Source organism: Cherax quadricarinatus, chromosome 36 (assembly GCF_038502225.1).
Source record: "Cherax quadricarinatus isolate ZL_2023a chromosome 36, ASM3850222v1, whole genome shotgun sequence".
NCBI classification, from domain to species: domain Eukaryota; kingdom Metazoa; phylum Arthropoda; class Malacostraca; order Decapoda; family Parastacidae; genus Cherax; species Cherax quadricarinatus.
This window is the reverse complement of record NC_091327.1, coordinates 9516785-9539284: the sequence shown is the minus strand read 5'-3', so window position 1 is coordinate 9539284 and position 22500 is coordinate 9516785. Positions and strand designations below refer to the sequence as shown.

The window sequence follows — 22500 nt, the reverse complement described above, 5'->3', positions numbered from 1 at the left end:
AGCAGCAGAGAGGCCAGGCAGCAGAGAGGCCAAGCAGCAGAGTCGAGGCAGCAGAGAGTCGAGGCAGCAGAGAGTCGAGGCAGCAGAGAGGCCAGGCAGAAGAGACGCCAAGCAGCAGACAGGCCAAGCAGTAGAGAGACCAAGCAGCAGAGAGGCCAGGCAGCAGAGAGGGGAGGCAGCAGAGAGTCGAGGCAGCAGAGAGGCCAGGCAGCAGAGAGGGGAGGCAGCAGAGAGTCGAGGCAGCAGAGAGTCGAGGCAGCAGAGAGTCGAGGCAGCAGAGAGTCGAGGCAGCAGAGAGGCCAGGCAGAAGAGACGCCAAGCAGCATAGAGGCCAAGCAGCAGAGAGGCCAGGCAGCAGAGAGGCCAAGCAGTAGAGAGGCCAGGCAGCAGAGAGGCCAGGCAGCAGAGACCCCAGGCAGCAGAGAGGCCAGGCAGCAGAGAGCCCAGGCAGCAGAGAGGCCAAGCAGCAGAGAAGCCAGGCAGCAGAGAGGCCAGGCAGCAGAGAGGCCGGGCAGCAGGGAGGCCAAGCAGCAGAGAGGCCAGGCAGAACAGAGGCCAGGCAGCACAGAGGCCAGGCAGCACAGAGGCCAGGCAGCACAGAGGCCAGGCAGCAGAGAGGCGAGGTAGCAGAGAGCCCAGGCAGCAGAGAGCCCAGACAGCAGATAACCCAATCAGCAGAGAGGCCAGGCAGCAGAGAGCCCAGGCAGCAGAGAGGCTAGGCAACAGGGAGCCCATTCAGCAGAGAGGCCAAGCAGCAGAGATGCCAGGCAGCAGACAGGCCAAGCAGCAGAGAGGCCAAGCAGCAGAGAGGCCAGGCAGCAGAGAGGCCAGGCAGCAGAGAGGCCAGGCAGCAGAGAGGCCAGGCAGCAGAGAGGCCAGGCAGCAGAGAGGCCAGGCAGCAGAGAGGCCAGGCAGTAGAGAGGCCAGGCAGCAGAGAGGCCAGGCAGCAGTGATGCCAGGCAGCAGAGAGGCTAGGCAGCAGAGACGCCAGACAGCAGAGAGGCCAAGCAGCAGAGAGGCCAGGCAGCAGAAAGGCCAGGCAGCAGAGAGGCCAGGCAGCAGAGAGGTCAGGTAGCAGAGAGGCCAGGCAGCAGAGAGGCCAGGCATCAGAGAGACCGGGCAGCAGAGAGGCCAAGCAGCAGAGAGGCCAAGCAGCAGAGAGGCCAGGCAGCAGAGAGGCCAGGCAGCTGAGAGGCCAGGCAGCAGAGAGGCCAGGCAGCAGAGAGGCCAGGCAGTAGAGAGGCCAGGCAGTAGAGAGGCCAGGCATCAGAGAGGCCAGGCAGCAGAGAGGCCAGGCAGCAGAGAGGCCAGGCAGCAGAGAGGTCAGGCATCAGAGAGGCCAGGCAGCAGAGAGGCCAAGCAGCAGAGAGGCCAGGCAGCAGAGAGGCCAGGCAGCAGAGAGGCCAGCAGGAGAGAGGCCAGACAGCAGAGAGGCCAGGCAGCAGAGAGGCCAGGCAGCAGAGAGACCAGGCAGCATAGAGGCCAGGCAGCAGAGAGGCCAGGCAGCAGAGAGGCCAAGCAGCAGAGAGGCCAAGCAGCAGAGAGGCCAAGCAGAAGAGAGGCCAGGCAGCAGGGAGGCCAGGCAGCAGAGAGGATATGCAGCAGAGAGGCAAGGCAGCAGAGAGGCCAGGCAGCAGAGAGGCCAAGCAGCAGAGAGGCCAGGCAGCAGAGAGGCCAGGCAGCAGAGAGGCCAGGCAGCAGAGAGGCCAGGCAGCAGAGAGGCCAGGCAGCAGAGAGGCCAGGCAGCAGAGAGGCCAGGCAGCAGAGAGGCCAGGCAGCAGAGAGGCCAGGCAGCAGAGAGACCAGGCAGCAGAGAGGCCAGGCAGCAGAGAGGCCAGGCAGCAGAGAGGCCAACTGTTGATGGCACCAACAAAAACACTGGCAGTACAACATGCAGTGTTGATGGTACCAACAATACCACTGGCAGTACAACATACAGTGTTGATGGCACCAACAATAACACTGGCTGTACAACATACAGTGTTGATGGTACCAACAATAACACTGGCAGTACAACATACAGTGTTGATGGTACCAACAATAACACTGGCAGTACAACATACAGTGTTGATGGTACCAACAATATCACTGGCAGTACAACATACAGTGTTGATGGTACCAACAATAACACTGGCAGTACAACATACAGTGTTGATGGTACCAACAATAACACTGGCAGTACAACATACAGTGTTGATGGTACCAACAATAACACTGGCAGTACAACATACAGTGTTGATGGTACCAACAATAACACTGGCAGTACAACATACAGTGTTGATGGTACCAACAATAACACTAGCAGTACAACATCCAGTGTTGATGGTACCAACAATATCACTGGCAGTACAACATACAGTGTTGATGGTACCAACAATAACACTGGCAGTACAACATACAGTGTTGATGGTACCAACAATAACACTGGCAGTACAACATACAGTGTTGATGGTACCAACAATATCACTGGCAGTACAACATACAGTGTTGATGGCACCAACAATAACACTGGCAGTACAACATAGTGTTGATGGTACCAACAATAACACTGGCAGTACAACATACAGTGTTGATGGTACCAACAATAACACTGGCAGTACAACATACAGTGTTGATGGTACCTACAATAACACTGGCAGTACAACATGCAGTGTTGATGGTACCAACAATAACACTGGCAGTACAACATACAGTGTTGATGGTACCAACAATAACACTGGCAGTACAACATACAGTGTTGATGGTACCAACAATAACACTGGCAGTACAACATACAGTGTTGATTTTACCAACAATAACACTGGCAGTACAACATACAGTGTTGATGGTACCAACAATATCACTGGCAGTACAACATACAGTGTTGATGGTACCAACAATATCACTGGCAGTACAACATACAGTGTTGATGGTACCAACAATAACACTGGCAGTACAACATACAGTGTTGATGGTACCAACAATATCACTGGCAGTACAACATACAGTGTTGATGGTACCAACAATATCACTGGCAGTACAACATACAGTGTTGATGGTACCAACAATATCACTGGCAGTACAACATACAGTGTTGATGGTACCAACAATATCACTGGCAGTACAACATACAGTGTTGATGGTACCAACAATATCACTCGCAGTACAACATACAGTGTTGATGGTACCAACAATATCACTGGCAGTACAACATACAGTGTTGATGGTACCAACAATAACACTGGCAGTACAACATCCAGTGTTGATGGTACCAACAATAACACTGGCAGTACAACATACAGTGTTGATGGTACCAACAATAACACTGGCAGTACAACATCCAGTGTTGATGGTACCAACAATAACACTGGCAATACAACAGTGTTGATGGTACCAACAATAACACTGGCAGTACAACATACAGTGTTGATGGTAACAACAATAACACTGGCAGTACAACATACAGTGTTGATGGTACCAACAATAACACTGGCAGTACAACATACAGTGTTGATGGTACCAACAATAACACTGGCAGTACAACATACAGTGTTGATGGTAACAACAATAACACTGGCAGTACAACATACAGTGTTGATGGTACCAACAATAACACTGGCAGTACAACATACAGTGTTGATGGTAACAACAATAACACTGGCAGTACAACATACAGTGTTGATGGTACCAACAATAACACTGGCAGTACAACATACAGTGTTGATCTTACCAACAATAACACTGGCAGTACAACATACAGTGTTGATGGTACCAACAATAACACTGGCAGTACAACATCCAGTGTTGATGGTACCAACAATAACACTGGCAGTACAACATACAGTGTTGATGGTACCAACAATATCACTGGCAGTACAACATACAGTGTTGATGGTACCAACAATGACACTGGCAGTACAACATCCAGTGTTGATGGTACCAACAATATCACTGGCAGTACAACATACAGTGTTGATGGTACCAACAATATCACTGGCAGTACAACATACAGTGTTGATGGTACCAACAATATCACTGGCAGTACAACATACAGTGTTGATGGTACCAACAATAACACTGGCAGTACAACATACAGTGTTGATGGTACCAACAATAACACTGGCAGTACAACATACAGTGTTGATGGTGCCAACAATAACACTGACAGTACAACATACAGTGTTGCAGTACAACATACAGTGTTGCAGTACAACATACAGTGTTGCAGTACAACAACCTCTGCTCTTTTATTTTTCTACAATATATTCAGACATATTCATCTAATCTGATTTTTCTTCTTAAATGCCGTTGGCTTACTTTCTATTAAGGAGCGTATTTCCTCACTCTTTCTTTCTTTCTCTCTTTCTTTCTTTCTTTCTTTCTTTCTTTCTTTCTTTCTTTCTTTCTTTCTTTCTTTATCCCTCTCTGTCTGTCTTTCTGTCTGTCTGTCTGTCTCTCTCTCTCTCTCTCTCTCTCTCTCTCTCTCTCTCTCTCTCTCTCTCTCTCTCTCTCTCTCTCTCTCTCTCTCTCTCTCTCTCTCTCTCTCTTTCTCTCTTTCTCTCTCTCTCTTTTTTTTTTTACACAGGGTTTGACAAGGTTAGGTTAAGGATCCCTAGCTTTATTGACAAGCTATTTACAGGTTAAGAATTCCTAACTTTATTGGCAAGCTAAGAGCTGTTACCTACATCAGCTCATTTGAAAGCATTTTTATTGTTATGAGACATACAAGTAGGGAACAGGATGAAGTTGGAGCCATCTGTGGGCCAGCATTTTCATTTGATCAACTGACTTTATCTCGTTGACATCATTATGCTGTACGAATGTGTTCCATACTCTAGTCATCCTGGGTATATAGGATCTCAGATGGAGTGAAGTTCTGAAAAAGGGTACAGCCAGAGTTAAGTTGCTGGTTTCTGCCCGTCTTGTGACATAAAAGCTTGTTTCACGTTGTCCTCGAATTGGATCCAAGTGTGGCACTTTAACAATATTGGCCTTGTACATAACAGTAAGGCCACCCACATCCCTCCTGTGTTGAATGCTCTGCTGAAATGACAGATCTATCCAGAATGGGTCCGGGCGAGAGATGAGACGTCTTGCTCTGTTCTCTACTCTGTCAAGCAGTCGCAGATGAGAGAGCGGGAGGGGCAGGCAAAACAAGAAAGTGGAGCATACTCAAGATGTGAGCGTACTTGTGCATCATACAGAATTTTCCAACCCTTACTGTCAAGCAGATGCGAGATACGTCGAAGTGCTGTAAACTTCCTGGCTGCCTTGTTTGCAAGATTTACAACGTGGTTCTTCGTGGTCAGGTCGGAGTCAAATTTCACCCCAAGGATATCAACTTCTTCCACAGGTACCAATACTCTCCCATTCATACTTATTACCACTCTATCATTACCGTCATGGTGCCTAGAAACCACTCTCTCTCTCTCTCTCTCTCTCTCTCTCTCTCTCTCTCTCTCTCTCTCTCTCTCTCTATCTATCTATCTATCTATCTATCTATCTATCTATATCTATCTATCTATCTATCTATCTATCTATCTATCTATCTATCTATCTATCTATCTATCTATCTATCTATCTATCTATCTATCTATCTGTCTATCTATCTCTCTTTCTCTCTCTTTCTCTCCTTCCTTAATACGCATAGCTGTACTTCTGTTTTCTCATTAGAACTGTTATCCACTTCAATATTCCTTTTTTTGGTATGAATTTATACTAGTTTATTTACCATTGCAAGGGTCGTGTTTGGGGTTCTGGCCATCCTTCTTAACTCATTGTGCTGGGGTTCTCTTCATCCTAGTCTCTCGAGCTCTACCATGCATGTTCATTAAACTGTGTGTGTAGAATGTCTCCGCCGCCTCTTCATCGTGACATTGATTTCTTCCCTGACATTCCTGTGGTTCATCTGAGTCTTCAGCTTCCAAATGCCCTCTTGTGTACCCGTTTACTGCCTCTTTAAGAGTCTAACTTTCTCACTGCCCTAATAAGTCAGATAATTTTGTATATTATTACGACAAGTGTACAGTTTTGTAGAAATGCGATAAACAGTGTAGAGTTGTCAGGGTATGCAGCATACATAACAGCATAAGAACATAAAAAAGAAGGAACACTGCAGCAGGCCTACTGGCCCATGCGAGGCAGGTCCAATTCTCCCACCGGCCTTACCCTAGTCAGGTCAGGTCACATTCACTTAAGAAAGGACCACGGCATCTGACCTAGTAGCACAAGATAGTCAGGTCCATTTCACACGCCACACACACCTACTCATGTATTTATCTAACCTATTTTTAAAACTACACAGCGTCGTAGCTTCTATGACGACACTCGGGAGTCTGTTCCACTCATCCACAACTCGATTATCAAACCAGTGCTTTCCTATATCCTTCCTGAATCTGAATTTTTCCAACTTAAAGCCATTGCTGTCTAGACTAGATGTTTTTAGCACGCTATTTACAACTTCTTTATTTATTCCTGTTTCCATTTATACACCTCAGTCATATCCCCCCTAATTCTACGTCTTTCTAGAGAGTGCAGATTCAGGGCCCTCAGTCTATCCTCGTAGGGAAAATTTTTGATACATGGGATCATCATTGTCATCCTCCTCTGTACGTTTTCCAGAGCATTTATATCCATTCTGTAATACGGTGACCAGAACTGAGCAGCATAGTCTAAATGAGGCCTAACCAAGGATATATAGAGTTGAAGAACAACCTGAGGACTTCTATTATTTATACTTCTAGATATGAAACCAAGGATTCTGTCAGCTTTATTGCGAACACTTATGCACTGTTATCTTGGTTTTAGATTACTGCTAACCAGAACTCCTAAATCCTTTCCGCAATCAATAATATTAAGATCTACATTATTTAGTTTATGTGTGGCATGGTTATTTGCGTGTCCAACATTTAGAACTTTGCATTTGCCTATATTAAACTGTATCTGCCACTTCTCCGACCACTGCATTAGTCTTTTCAAATCATCCTGGAGTGCTCTATGTCCTCATTAAAATGAATTAAACTGCCTATTTTGGTGTCGTCAGTAAATTTGCTTATATCGCTATTTATTCCATCATCTATGTCGTTTATGTAAATTGTGAACAATATGGGGCCCAACACTGACCCCTGCGGAACCCCGCTTGTGACGTGCCCCCAGTCTGACTTCTCCCCATTTATGCAAACTCTCTGCTGCCTATTAGTCAACCATGCTCAGAATTACTAAACATCTCCAATGATGTAGTTGAAGTAAAGATTGAAAACCAAAACCTTGTTATTGTGGTTGTACACAAGCCTCCAGATGCAACTTCCCAGTAATTCCAAGAACAGCTTTTGAAAATTGACCACTATCTGGAAAATTTCCCAACTCCTGCCCCAAACATCTTGCTACTGAGGGATTTCAACTTAAGACACCTAAAATGGAGTAGTGTAGCAAATAATGTTTAAGCAGAGATCACCCCAGGAGGCAGCTCAGATGAAAATTCACACACACACACACGAGCTATTAAATCTCTGCACTAAATTCACCTTAAACCAGCAAATAATAGAGCCTACAAGACTAGCAAATACGTTGGACCTCATCCTCATCAACAACGACGATTTGATATGTAATATAACCGTATCAAAGGCAATGCACTCAGATCACAACAGAGTTCCTGACCACCAAAATGTTAACAGTTATAATGGTGCCTTCACAAAATTTAACTTCAATAACAAAAACATACACTGGGAACAAGTCAACCATGTGCTAATTAAACAGGCTGGAAAAATATTTTAATCAATATGGATCCGAACCTTTGTCTAGAAAAAAATTAACTCTGTGACTCTTGAGGTCTTCTTAAGGCACATGCCATTAAGAAAAATAAAGAGAAGGCGTAAACTAGAAAGAGAGAGACGCTCCCTATACAGACGAAGGTGAAGAATAAGAGCTGCTGAGAGGGGCCAGTATATCTGAAATACGAAGGGAGGCACTGATCAGAGAAATAGCAAATGTCGAACTTAAGCTTAAGGAATCTTACAAGAGACGAGAATCTTAAAAACATCAACGAATTTGAAAGAAACGCAAAATAATTCTTCTCTTATGCCAAATCTAAGGTGAAAATAACATCCAGTATTGAACGTCTGCTTAGACGAGTTCGGACCTACACAGATGACAGCAAAGAAATGAGTGAGATATTAAAGTCCCAATGTGATTCAGTGTTCAGATTCAGGGTTGACAATCTATTTGAATTTTTTATAACTGAGACCCAAAATCTGGTCATTTAAAAAATCTGTGATATTATCATAACTCCACAAGACATCGAAAAGACAATTAATGACATGCCCATACGCTCTGCCCAAGGCCCAGACTCGTGGAACTCCCTGTTCATCAAGGACTGCAAGAAACCCTTGTTACGTGCCTTCAGCATTCTATGGAGAGGGAGTATGGACACTGGTGTCATCCCGGAATCACTAAAAGCAACAGACATAACCCCACTCTACAAAGGTGGCAGTAAGACAATTGCAAAGAACTACAGACAGATAGAGCTAACAACCCATATCATAAAAATCTTTGAGAGGGTTCTAAGAAACAAGATCGCCAACCACCTACATATCCACCAGTTACACAACCCAGTGCAACACGGGTTTAGAGCAGGTCGCTCCTGCCTGTCCCACCTACTGGACCACTATGATAAGGTCCTCAATGCTTCAGAAGGTAAACAAAATGCAGATGTAGTATACACAAACTTTGGGAAAGCCTTCGAAGTGCTACCATGGTGTAATAGCGCACAAAATGCATGATAAAGGAATAACAGGAAAAGTTGGTAGATGGATCAATAATTTCCTAAGAAATAGAACACAAAGAGCAAAGTCTGAGGAGGCTAGAGTGAAAAGTACTGTTCCACAAGGCACAGTACTCGCTCCCATCCTATTCCTCATCCACATATATGACATAGACAGAGATGTAAGCCATAGTCCCGTGTCTTCCTTTGGGGATGACACCCAAATTGCTATGACAGTGACCTCCATCGAAGACACCGCAAGACTCCAAGCGGACATCAACCAAAACTTTAAATGGGCCGCAAAAAACAATATGAAACTCAATGAAGAGAAATTTCAACTACTCATATATGAAAAACTTGAGGAAATTAAAACTGTATCAGGGTATATAATAAATTTTAACCACACAATAGAGAAAGAAGCTAATGTGAAGGATCTGGGAGTGATAATGTCAGAGGATCTCACCTTCAAAGATCACAACAATGTATCTACCTCATCTGCTAGGAAAATGATAGGATGGATAATGAGAACCTTCAAAACTAGGGATGCAAAGCACATGATGATTCTTTTCAAATCGCTTGTGCTCTCTAGACTGGAATACTGCTGTACACTAAGTATCCCCTTCAATGCAGGCGACATTGTTGACCTGGAGAATATACAGGGAACTTTCACGCATAATTACGATAAAGCACCTAAATTACTGGGAACGGTTGAAGTACCTTGATTTGTATTCCCTGGAACGCAGGCGAGAAAGATACATGATAATATACACTTGGAAAATCCTAGAGGATAATATTAGTATTGAACTTGCACACGAAAATCACTCCCTAAGAAAGCAAAAGACTCAGCAGGAGATGCAACATTTCCTCAATGAGAAGCACGGGCGCCACGAGTACGGTAAGAGACAACACATTAGGTGTCAGGGGCCCAAGACTGTTCAAGTGCCTTCCAGCATACATAAGGGAGATTACAAATAGACCCTTGTCTGTCTTCAAGAAGGCATTGGACAGACACTTAAAGCAAGAACCTGATCAGCCGGGCTGTGGTTCGTACATTGGTTTACGTGAGGCCAGCAGTAACAGCCTAGTAGATCAGGCCCTGATCCACCACGAGGCTTGGTCTCAAACCAGGCCGCGGGGTCATTGACCCCCGAAACCCTCTCCAGGTAAAAGTCTTTTAAGGTCTTTCAGTCTTTTAATGTTGTCAGGTTTACTTCTTTTAGTTTACTCACGCACCGTACTGAAACTTTGGGATTAATCTCATAGCAAATTTCTGCAGTTACTCCAGTGTCTTGACATGTGTTATCAGTTGTGGGTTCCATGCTGGTGCTCGGCACATAGCTTATTATGAGTCATGGACGACTCTTAGTTGACATTCCTGAAAGTCTTAATTTAGCCATACTTGGATTTGGTACAGAGATTATTTTTTGCTGTGCACCTCAAGCAATGTACTCGGAATTAAGCACACTCCTAAGTCCTTCTTGAGTGAGGCTTGCAGACTCTCGAGATGGTACTCAGTTTCCAGTCTTCATTCCAATTCCACAATTTTCGTTACCTTGAATTTGCTGGGGTTGAATTTTGGCTGCTACTTGTTTCGCCAATTCTGTTCTTTGTTCACTTCATTTAGACTTCCTCTGACTTCTCTGGTTTTTACTCTCTTCGTTAATTTACCGTCTGATATTAGAGATACATAGAACTCAATCTCCTTCGGCATGTTATTCACATATACCAGAAAAAGTACCGGTCCTGATGCTACTTTTCATGTAATCCAACTTGTTACTCTTGCTTATTCTGACTCCTCTTCTTGCACATTCATTGTTTGTCTTCTTCCTCTTAAGTATTCTTTAAGTCAATAGTGCCTTTCTTGCTATCCTTATCTGTTCCACTTGATTTTTAGTCTCGCCTTTTGTACGGTGCCATTTCAGGAACTTATGTGCTATTGCGATGGTCTTTATACCTGAGGCCATTTTAATATTTTTCCCACATACCTGCTGTGTACTGGCTATGTTGTGTATATTTATTACAATTATCTTCCACACCTCCTCCCTGGTCAAGGATCTGACTGCACTAGCTGCAATCACCAGTTTATGAGACAATCTTGGATAATATTATTATATCGGTATGGTTCCTTCTGCACACATCCCTAGATCTGTGTCGTAACTAGCTCATTATGGTTATTATAGCCAGTAACAGTGCCATAAATATGACTCAATCAGCAAAGAAGACTAAAAATAACTTGATTTGTATAAATATGTATATGTCGTGCCGAATAGGTAAAACTTGCGATTTTGGCTTAAATAGCAACGCTCTTCTTGCTGAATAAGGCAAGCGAAAAATTGTGTATGCAATAATTTTGCAAAAATCATTCTGAACCTAACGAAACAAAAAATATTTCATTGTGTTTGTATATTATTAAATTACTGTAAGCTTATCTAAAATATATTTAGTATCATTAGGTTAAATTTCGCTTGTTATAATAAGGGTAGGTAAGTTTTCTAAGGTTCTTTTGGTACAAAATTGTTAATTATTAAATTAACATAAACGTATATATATATACACACACACAAACACACACACACACACACACACACATATATATATATATATATATATATATATATATATATATATATATATATATATATATATATATATATATATATATATATATATATATATATATATGTCGTGCCGAATAGGCAGAACTTGCGATCTTGGCTTAAATAGCAACGCTCATCTTGCCATATAGAACAAGTGAAAATTTGTGTATGCAATAATTTCGCCAAAATCATTCTGAACCTAACGATAAAAATATATTTCACTGTGTTTGTTTAGTATTAAATTATTGTAAACAAATCTAAAATATATTTAGTTGGGTTAGGCTAAAATAAATTTCCCTTGTTATAATAAGGTTAGGTAAGTTTTCTAAGATTCTTTTGGTGTAAAATTATAAATTTTTACATCAACATTAATGAAAAAATATATCTTTAAACTTATAAGAGAAAATTTTAGAAAGGACTTAATTTTAAATGAGTTCTTGCTAATTGACCAGTTTTACATATTCGGCACGACATATATATATATATATATATATATATATATATATATATATATATATATATATATATATATATATATATATATATATATATATATATACATATATATACGTATATATATATATATATATATATATATATATATATATATATATATATATATATATATATATATATATATATATATATATATATATATATATATATATATATATATACATATATATATATATATATATATATATATATATATATATATATATATATATATATATTTTATTATCACATATTATCACACTGGCCGATTCCCACCAAGGCAGGGTGGCCCGAAAAAGAAAAACTTTCACCATCATTCACTCCATCACTGTCTATATATATATATATATATATATATATATATATATATATATATATATATATATATATATATATATATATATATATATATATATATATTTTATCACACTGGCCAATTCCCACCAAGGCAGGGTGGCCCGAAAAAGAAAAACTTTCACCATCATTCACTCCATCACTGTCTTGCCAGAAGGGTGCTTTACACTACAGTTTTTAAACTGCAACATTAGCACCCCTCCTTCAGAGTGCAGGCACTGTACTTCCCATCTCCAGGACTCAAGTCCGGCCTGCCGGTTTCCCTGAACCCCTTCATAAATGTTACTTTGCTCACACTCCAACAGCACGTCAAGTATTAAAAACCATTTGTCTCCATTCACTCCTATCAAACACGCTCACGCATGCCTGCTGGAAGTCCAAGCCCCTCGCACACAAAACCTCCTTTATCCCCTCCCTCCAACCTTTCCTAGGCCTACCCCTACCCCGCCTTCCTTCCACTACAGACTGATACACTCTTGAAGTCACACTTGTTTGCTCTATTCTCTCTACATGTCCGAACCATCTCAACAACCCTTCCTCAGCCCTCTGGACAACAGTTTTGGTAATCCCGCACCTCCTCCTAACTTCCAAACTACGAATTCTCTGCATTATATTCACACCACACATTGCCCTCAGATATGACATTTCCACTGCCTCCAGCCTTCTCCTCGCTGCAACATTCATCACCCATGCTTCACACCCATATAAGAGAGTTGGTAAAACTATACTCTCATACATTCCCTTCTTTGCCTCCAAGGACAAAGTTCTTTGTCTCCACAGACTCCTAAGTGCTCCACTCACCCTTTTCCCCTCATCAATTCTATGATTCACCTCATCCTTCATAGACCCATCCGCTGACACGTCCACTCCCAAATATCTGAATACATTCACCTCCTCCATACTCTCTCCCTCCAATCTGATATCCAATCTTTCATCACCTAATATTTTTGTTATCTTCATAACCTTACTCTCTGCTGTATTCACTTTTAATTTTCTTCTTTTGCACACCCTACCAAATTCATCCACCAACCTCTGCAACTTCTCTTCAGAATCTTCCAAGAGCACAGTGTCATCAGCAGAGAGCAACTGTGACGACTCCCACTTTATGTGTGATTATCTTTTAACTCCACGCCTCTTGTCAAGACCCTCGCATTTACTTCTCTTACAACCCCATCTATAAATATATTAAACAACCACGGTGACATCACACATCTTTGTCTAAGACCTACTTTTACTGGGAAATAATTAAAAAATTTTACATGAATATTAATGAAAAAAAAAATATATCTTTAAACGTATAAGAGAAAATTTTAGAAACTACTTAATTTTAAATGAGTTCTTGCTAATTGTCCAGTTTTACATATTCGGGACGACATATATATATATATATATATATATATATATATATATATATATATATATATATATGTCGTGCCGAATAGGCAGGATTTGCGATCTTGGCTTAAATAGCAACGCTCATCTCGCCATACAGGACAAGCGAAAATTTGTGTATGCAATAATTTCGCCAAAATCATTCTGAACCTAACGATAAAAATATATTTCACTGTGTTTGTTTAGTATTAAACTATTGTAAACGTATTTAAAATATATTTAGTTGGATTAGGCTAAAATAAATTGTTCTTGTTATAATAAGGTTAGGTAAGTTTTCTAAGATTCTTTTGCTGCAAAATTAAAATTTTTTACATTAAAATAAATGAAAAAAATATATCTTTAAACGTATAAGAGATTTTTTTAGAAATCACTTAATTTTAAATGAGTTCTTGCTAATTGACCAGTTTTACGTATTTGGCACGACATATATATATATATATATATAAATATATATATATATATAAATATATATATATATATATATATATTAAATATATATATATATATAAATATATGCATATATATATATGTCGTGCCGAAAGGGCAGAACTTGCGATCTTGGCTTAAATAGCAACTCTCAGTTTGCCATATAGGACAAGCGAAAATTTGTGTATGGAATAATTTCGCCAAAATCATTCTGAACCTAACGAAAAAAATATATTTCACTGTGTTTGTTTAGTATTAAATTATTGTGAACAAATCTAAAATGTATTTAGTTAGATTAGGCTAAAATAAATTGTTCTTGTTATAATAAAGTTAGGTAAGTTTTCTAAGATTCTTTTGGTGCAAAATTAATAATTTTTACATTAACGATAATGATAAAAAATATATCTTTAACCGTATAAGAGAAAATTTCAGAAATTACTTAATTTTAAATGAGTTCTTGCTAATTGACCAGTTTTACATATTCGGCACGACACACACACACACACACACACACACACACACACACACACACACACACACACACACACACACACACACACACACACACACACACACATATATATATATATATATATATATATATATATATATATATATATATATATATATTATTCCTTCACCAGGTCACTGTGTTCTGTATTTACTAATGTAGAGGAATTTGAACATAAACAAGAATAATTATTAACATTGAGGACACAAATACACCAAACAATCAGAGGTGACCTGTGATGCGAGTTAACTGCCAACAAGAATGACCGGGTCTAGCTAAAGTGATTACTGCAAACCAGATAATCGAATAAGCCAGCACACTCACTGCTAGCAAGTCAGAAGAGCCACAATACCCAGATGATCACCAGACCATCTAAGGCTTATATGCCACAGCTAGATGCCTCTGTTTTTGGAGCTTACAGGTGACAAATACGAATACAGCACACGTGAGCATGCCATATATATATATATATATATATATATATATATATATATATATATATATATATATATATATATATATATATATATATATATATATATATATATATATATATATATTACCTCAAGTGACGTAAAAAATTGCATTACAATAGTGGATTATTACATACCTTCATTTACAACCTTCTTACTAGTGAAATAGAGGGAAAATCCCTCATTTCTCAACCAGTGTCGAGGAACCTTCCAGAATGTTCAGGAAATATCCTCAGTGAATTCTTCTATTCATGCTTCCTTCCTTATTATAAATAGGCTATTCTTAATTTTAATGCCATTCCTATCATTATTATCAACTATCACTCACTAATATCATTATTATTATCATCACCATTATAATATTATCAACAACCTAATTACATAAATCACTAAACAAGTTATAATCACCATGTTGCAATCACCTATGTGTACCTTGTGTACCTTGTACCATGAGGCGGGCCAACACGACATGGGTTCGAGTCCTCGGCTAGTCGCAGTGTTGTTATTGATACTGATACATATTATTGTAACCACGAACGAGTGATATTTAATTAATAACAACACTGCAGCTAGCCGAGGACTCGAACCCATGTCGTGTTGGCCCGCCTCATGGTACAAGGTACACAAGGTACACATAGGTGATTGCAACATATATATATATATATATATATATATATATATATATATATATATATATATATATATATATATATATATATATATATATATATATATATATATATATATATATATATATATATATATATATATATATATATATATATATATATATATATATATATATATATATATATATATATATATATATATATATATATAGACATTTACTAAAAAAGAGAAGAAGAAAAACTTTATAAAACTGGGATGCTTAAATGTGCGTGGATGTAGTGCGGATGACAAGAAACAGATGATTGTTATGAATGAAAAGAAGTTGGATGTCCTGGCCCTAAGCGAAACAAAGCTGAAGGGGGTAGGGGACTTTCGGTGGGGGGAAATAAATGGGATTAAATCTGGAGTATCTGAGAGAGTTAGAGCAAAGGAAGGGATAGCAGTAATGTTGAATGATCAATTATGGAAGGAGAAAAGAGAATATGAATGTGTAAATTCAAGAATTATGTGGATTAAAGTAAAGGTTAGATGCGAGAAGTGGGTCATAATAAGCGTGTATGCACCTGGAGAAGAGAGGAATGCAGAGGAGAGAGAGAGATTTTGGGAGATGTTAAGTGAATGTATAGGAGCCTTTGAACCAAGTGAGAGAGTAATTGTGGTAGGGGACCTGAATGCTAAAGTAGGAGAAACTTTTAGAGAGGGTGTCGTAGGTAAGTTTGGGGTGCCAGGTGTAAATGAAAATGGGAGCCCTTTGATTGAACTTTGTATAGAAAGGGGTTTAGTTATAGGTAATACATATTTTAAGAAAAAGAGGATAAATAAGTATACAAGATATGATGTAGGGCGAAATGACAGTAGTTTGTTGGATTACGTATTGGTAGATAAAAGACTGTTGAGTAGACTTCAGGATGTACATGTTTATAGAGGGGCCACAGATATATCAGATCACTTTCTAGTTGTAGCTACACTGAGAGTAAAAGGTAGATGGGATACAAGGAGAATAGAAGCATCAGGGAAGAGAGAGGTGAAGGTTTATAAACTAAAAGAGGAGGCAGTTAGGGTAAGATATAAACAGCTATTGGAGGATAGATGGGCTAATGAGAGTATAGGCAATGGGGTCGAAGAGGTATGGGGTAGGTTTAAAAATGTAGTGTTAGAGTGTTCAGGAGAAGTTTGTGGTTACAGGAAAGTGGGTGCGGGAGGGAAGAGGAGCGATTGGTGGAATGATGATGTGAAGAGAGTAGTAAGGGAGAAAAAGTTAGCATATGAGAAGTTTTTACAAAGTAGAAGTGATGCAAGGAGGGAAGAGTATATGGAGAAAAAGAGAGAGGTTAAGAGAGTGGTGAAGCAATGTAAAAAGAGAGCAAATGAGAGAGTGGGTGAGATGTTATCAACAAATTTTGTTGAAAATAAGAAAAAGTTTTGGAGAGAGATTAACAAGTTAAGAAAGCCTAGAGAACAAATGGATTTGTCAGTTAAAAATAGGAGAGGAGAGTTATTAAATGGAGAGTTAGAGGTATTGGGAAGATGGAGGGAATATTTTGAGGAATTGTTAAATGTTGATGAAGATAGGGAAGCTGTAATTTCGTGTATAGGGCAAGGAGGAACAACATCTTGTAGGAGTGAGGAAGAGCCAGTTGTGAGTGTGGGGGAAGTTCGTGAGGCAGTAGGTAAAATGAAAGGGGGTAAGGCAGCCGGGATTGATGGGATAAAGATAGAAATGTTAAAAGCAGGTGGGGATATAGTTTTGGAGTGTTGGTGCAATTATTTAATAAATGTATGGAAGAGGGTAAGGTACCTAGGGATTGGCAGAGAGCATGCATAGTTCCTTTGCATAAAGGCAAAGGGGATAAAAGAGAGTGCAAAAATTATAGGGGGATAAGTCTGTTGAGTATACCTGGCAAAGTGTATGTTAGAGTTATTATTGAAAGAATTAAGAGTAAGACGGAGAATAGGATAGCAGATGAACAAGGAGGCTTTAGGAAAGGTAGGGGGTGTGTGGACCAGGTGTTTACAGTGAAACATATAAGTGAACAGTATTTAGATAAGGCTAAAGAGGTCTTTGTGGCATTTATGGATTTGGAAAAGGTGTATGACAGGGTGGATAGGGGGGCAATGTGGCAGATGTTGCAGGTGTATGGTGTAGGAGGTAGGTTACTGAAAGCAGTGAAGAGTTTTTACGAGAATAGTGAGGCTCAAGTTAGAGTATGTAGGAAAGAGGGAAATTATTTCCCAGTAAAAGTAGGCCTTAGACAAGGATGTGTGATGTCACCGTGGCTGTTTAATATATTTATAGATGGGGTTGTAAGACAAGTAAATGCGAGGGTCTTGGCAAGAGGCGTGGAGTTAAAAGATAAAGGATCACACATAAAGTTGGAGTTGTCACAGTTGCTCTTTGCTGATGACACTGTGCTCTTGGGAGATTCTGAAGAGAAGTTGCAGAGATTGGTGGATGAATTTGGTAGGGTGTGCAAAAGAAGAAAATTGAAAGTGAATACAGGAAAGAGTAAGGTTATGAGGATAACAAAAAGATTAGGTGATGAAAGATTGGATATCAGATTGGAGGGAGAGAGTATGGAGGAGGTGAATGTATTCAGAAATTTGGGAGTGGACGTGTCAGCGGATGGGTCTATGAAAGATGAGGTGAATCATAGAACTGATGAGGGGATGTATGAGAGTATAGTTTTACCAACGCTCTTATATGGGTGTGAAGCATGGGTGATGAATGTTGCATCGAGGAGAAGGCTGGAGGCAGTGGAGATGTCATGTCTGAGAGCAATGTGTGGTGTGAATATAATGCAGAGAATTCGTAGTTTGGAAGTTAGGAGGAGGTGCGGGATTACCAAAACTGTTGTCCAGAGGGCTTAGGAAGGGTTGTTGAGGTGGTTCGGACATGTGGAGAGAATGGAGCGAAACAGAATAACTTCAAGAGTGTATCAGTCTGTAGTGGAAGGAAGGCGGGGTAGGGGTAGGGGTAGGCCTAGGAAAGGTTGGAGGGAGGGGGTAAAGGAGCTTTTGTGTGCGAGGGGCTTGGACTTCCAGCAGGCATGCGTGAGCGTGTTTGATAGGAGTGAATGGAGACAAATGGTTTTTAATTCTTGACGTGCTGTTGGAGTGTGAGCAAAGTAACATTTATGAAGGGGTTCAGGGAAACCGGCAGGCCGGACTTGAGTCCTGGAGATGGGGAATACAGTGCCTGCACTCTGAAGGAGGGGTGTTAAGGTTGCAGTTTAAAAACTGTAGTGTAAAGCACCCTTCTGGCAAGACAGTGGTGGAGTGAATGATGGTGAAAGTTTTTCTTTTTCAGGCCACCCTGCCTTGGTGGGAATCGGCCAGTGTGATAATAAATAAATAAATAATATATATATATATATATATATATATATATATATATATATATATATATATATATATATATATATATATATATATACCTGGAGAGAGTTATATATATATATATATATATATATATATATATATATATATATATATATATATATATATATATATATATATATATATATATATATATATATATATATATATATATATATATATATATATATATATATATATATATATATATATATATGTCGTGTCGAATATGTAAAACTGGTCAATTAGCAAGAACTCATTTAAAATTAAGTCCTTTCTGAAATTTTCTCTTATACGTTCAAAGATATATTTTTTTAATTATAGTTCATGTAAAAAATTTTAATTTTGCACCAAAAGAATCTTAGAAAACTTACCTAACCTTATTATAACGAGAACAATTTATTTTAGCCTAACCCAACTAAATAAATATTAAATACGTTTACAATAATTTAGTACTAAACAAACACAATCAAATATATTTTTTCGTTAGGTTCAGAATGATTTTGCCGAAATTATTGCATACACAAATTTTCCCTTGTTCTATATGGCAAGATGAGCGTTGCTATTTAAGCCAAGATCGCAAGTTCTGCCTATTCGGCACGACATATATATATATATATATATATATATATATATATATATATATATATATATATATATATATATATATATATATATATATATATATATATATATATATATATATATATATATATATATATATATATATATATTATTGTAAACCAACCACAGGGGAAATAGAATGGTAGCTCTAGGTCTTTCATGTTGCAATCAACACATCATCAAGAGCTTTCAAAGTTGGAGAAAAGAGGAGGGCGTCCAAGCATATACGATCACAGAGAATGTCTTCACTGGAGTGAGAATTACCCATCACAAGACTCACAGAGGGAAAATTCCTAGGAATCAACCTTGACAGTAGACTCAAATTTCAGACACATATAGAACAAATTTCCAAGAAAATTTTTAAGACAGTAGGCATACTATCAAAGATACGGTACTATATTCCACAATCAGCTCTCCTTGCATTGTATCATTCATTTATTTACCCTTATCTTACGTATGGAATTTGTGCATGGGGATCAACAACATTAAATCACCTAAGGTCATTAATAACCCAGCAAAAGGCTGCAGTCAGAATTATAACAAATTCCCACTCCCGACAGCATACTCCACCAATATTTAAAAGTCTAAATCTGCTCACCATTAACAACATCCATACTTATTCATGTGCCTACTACATACATAGAACACTACACTCAAACATAAACCCTCCACTCAAACTTCTCCTCACCAACCTTAACAGGTCACACGATTATAACACAAGACACAGACCTCTTTTTGATGTACCCCGTATCCATATCTCACTGTGTAAAAACTATGCACATAAAGGGCCCCAGAATTTGGAATTCATAACCAGTAAATACTAAAGTAACCCGGTCTGAACATCAATTTAAGACTCTTCTCGAAAACCACTTACTCACCCTAAACTAAATACTCAGTATTTAAATTTACCAAAAAATCTCCCAATTACCTAAATCTTAAAACTTCAAAACGCGATGCCTAAAGTTCATACAGATTAGAACTACCTTGTAGTATAAATACGTACCCAAAACATTACTTCCCAATTGTAGCATTCTCTTACTGTAAACTACTTTCAACAACTCACAATGTTATATTCCCATAATATAATTTCCATATTTACTATTGAAACTACTGTAATTTGAGTAAAATTACTGTGTACTATAAATAAACAAGATGTACAACTTAAACAAACTATGTTCAATTTTTTTAGTATTAAGTAGTCTGTAAGCCATTAAATTAAGACTGCCCATAATGCCTAGGCATGATAGTGGCTCTTTGCACTGCAAATCATTTTTGTAATTTCATAATCTCAAATGTAATCTTGCAAGGAAATAAAAATTGACTGATTCAGAGAGAGAAGGCAACAGGAAATGCCCCCAGGCATACCAGTACCCATAGCCAGAAGGGATAAATATTATAGCATTAGAAAAATCCCACAAGCACTGAAATATTTTCACTAAGGGTTCAAATAGCAGGATATCGAGATGAACAGTAGCCAGCCAAGACTGCAAGTTTCAAGTGGTGTATATTTTATTTTCAGTTTAGCTTAGCCAGTGATCTTAAGAATAGGCTCTTGTTATCCTTTTCCTGAGCTCTTGGTCTAGGAGCCCTGACTAAGAACTTGAAGCGGTGGCTTGGTAAAGCAAGCTTTGCTTAAAGTTTCCTCACCTAATGTGAATTTCTCAGGTTACAAAGTTCTTAACTTTTGTTCTTCTAGTTGACCTTATTTTTGTATTTTTTCTCAGCTATGTTATACCTTGAAAAATACATTTTCTCCATTAGAATTCCATCACGTTTAGCATCAGGGTTCAGCAGTTTATACTGCACATTTCTTTTCCCTTCTTAGGATAAAGCTAGGTCAAGCATTGATGATGAGTTGCTTTCTCTCACTTCAGTTGCTTCCTTAATATGTTAAGACATTGTATGTGTATATGTGACTTTGTATCTTCTTTAATTTATTTACCCCTTATTTTACTCTCTTTCTCCTCCTCCCCCTACCTTGCTTACCTTATAAGTATACTGTCGTCGGTGACACTCTAGGGTAGACTGGGGATTGATGGCAGCAGCGGGTAGGAGCAGCGCCAGGAGTGCTGCTCCCACTGCCACCATGGCCACCACCCTTCCTCCAACACTGCCTCTAGCACCACCACTCACACTGCCGCTCCTCCCACCGCCGGTCACCATGGCACGCACCCTGCTACTGCTGCTGCTGCTGCCTCTGCTGCTCCTGCTGGGAGTGGAAAGACACATCTTTTACTACTCTACTCCACAAGCAGGCAGTAATAATGTTGTTACTGAAAGTTGTAAGACATAAATTAGTTAAAATTTTGCCCCAAAGATCGAGTTTATTGATCAACGTCATTCATGATGTGAGTCGACATACCACTGTAAAGACTCACAAAGCTGACACGATGTTAACAATATCATCTCCAATTTTGGCTGTGATCGTGTACAGTGAGCAGTGTCTTACAGTGAAGTGTACTCCTCGATCACTACACACCTAACATCAGTACACTAGACATCTACCATCACTTCACTACACATTACCCATCACTCTACCACCCATCTACCATCACAACTGGTATAATGACACATACTGTTACTAAAGTGATGCAGACAACATGGTGGATCTGCTGCAACACACTGCAGTGACATAGACACAATGGTGGGTCTGCTGCATCCCACAACAGTGATGCAGACACCGTGGTGGGTCTGCTGCAACACACAACAGTGATACAGACACCTTGGTGGGTGTGCTGCAACACACAGTATTTATGTAGACATCTTGGTGGGTCTGCTGCAACACAGCAGTGACGCAAAAAGCGTGGTGGGTCTGCTGCAATACACAGCAGTGACACAAACACCATGGTGGGTTTGTTGCAACACACAGCAGTGATGCAGACACCG

General features: G+C 39.4%; 1 protein-coding gene across 1 annotated transcript in view; it reads right to left on the bottom strand.

Annotated features, from left to right (window-relative positions):
- The window catches only part of Gpb5 (Glycoprotein hormone beta 5), a 321402-nt gene that overhangs the window by 148345 nt on the left and 150557 nt on the right, over positions 1 to 22500 (bottom strand). Inside the window, exon 2 of the mRNA XM_070091702.1 lies at positions 21601 to 21823. Coding sequence (XP_069947803.1) covers positions 21601 to 21777 — 177 coding nt within the window. The 5' untranslated portion in view covers positions 21778 to 21823. The remainder of the gene's footprint in view (positions 1 to 21600; positions 21824 to 22500) is intronic.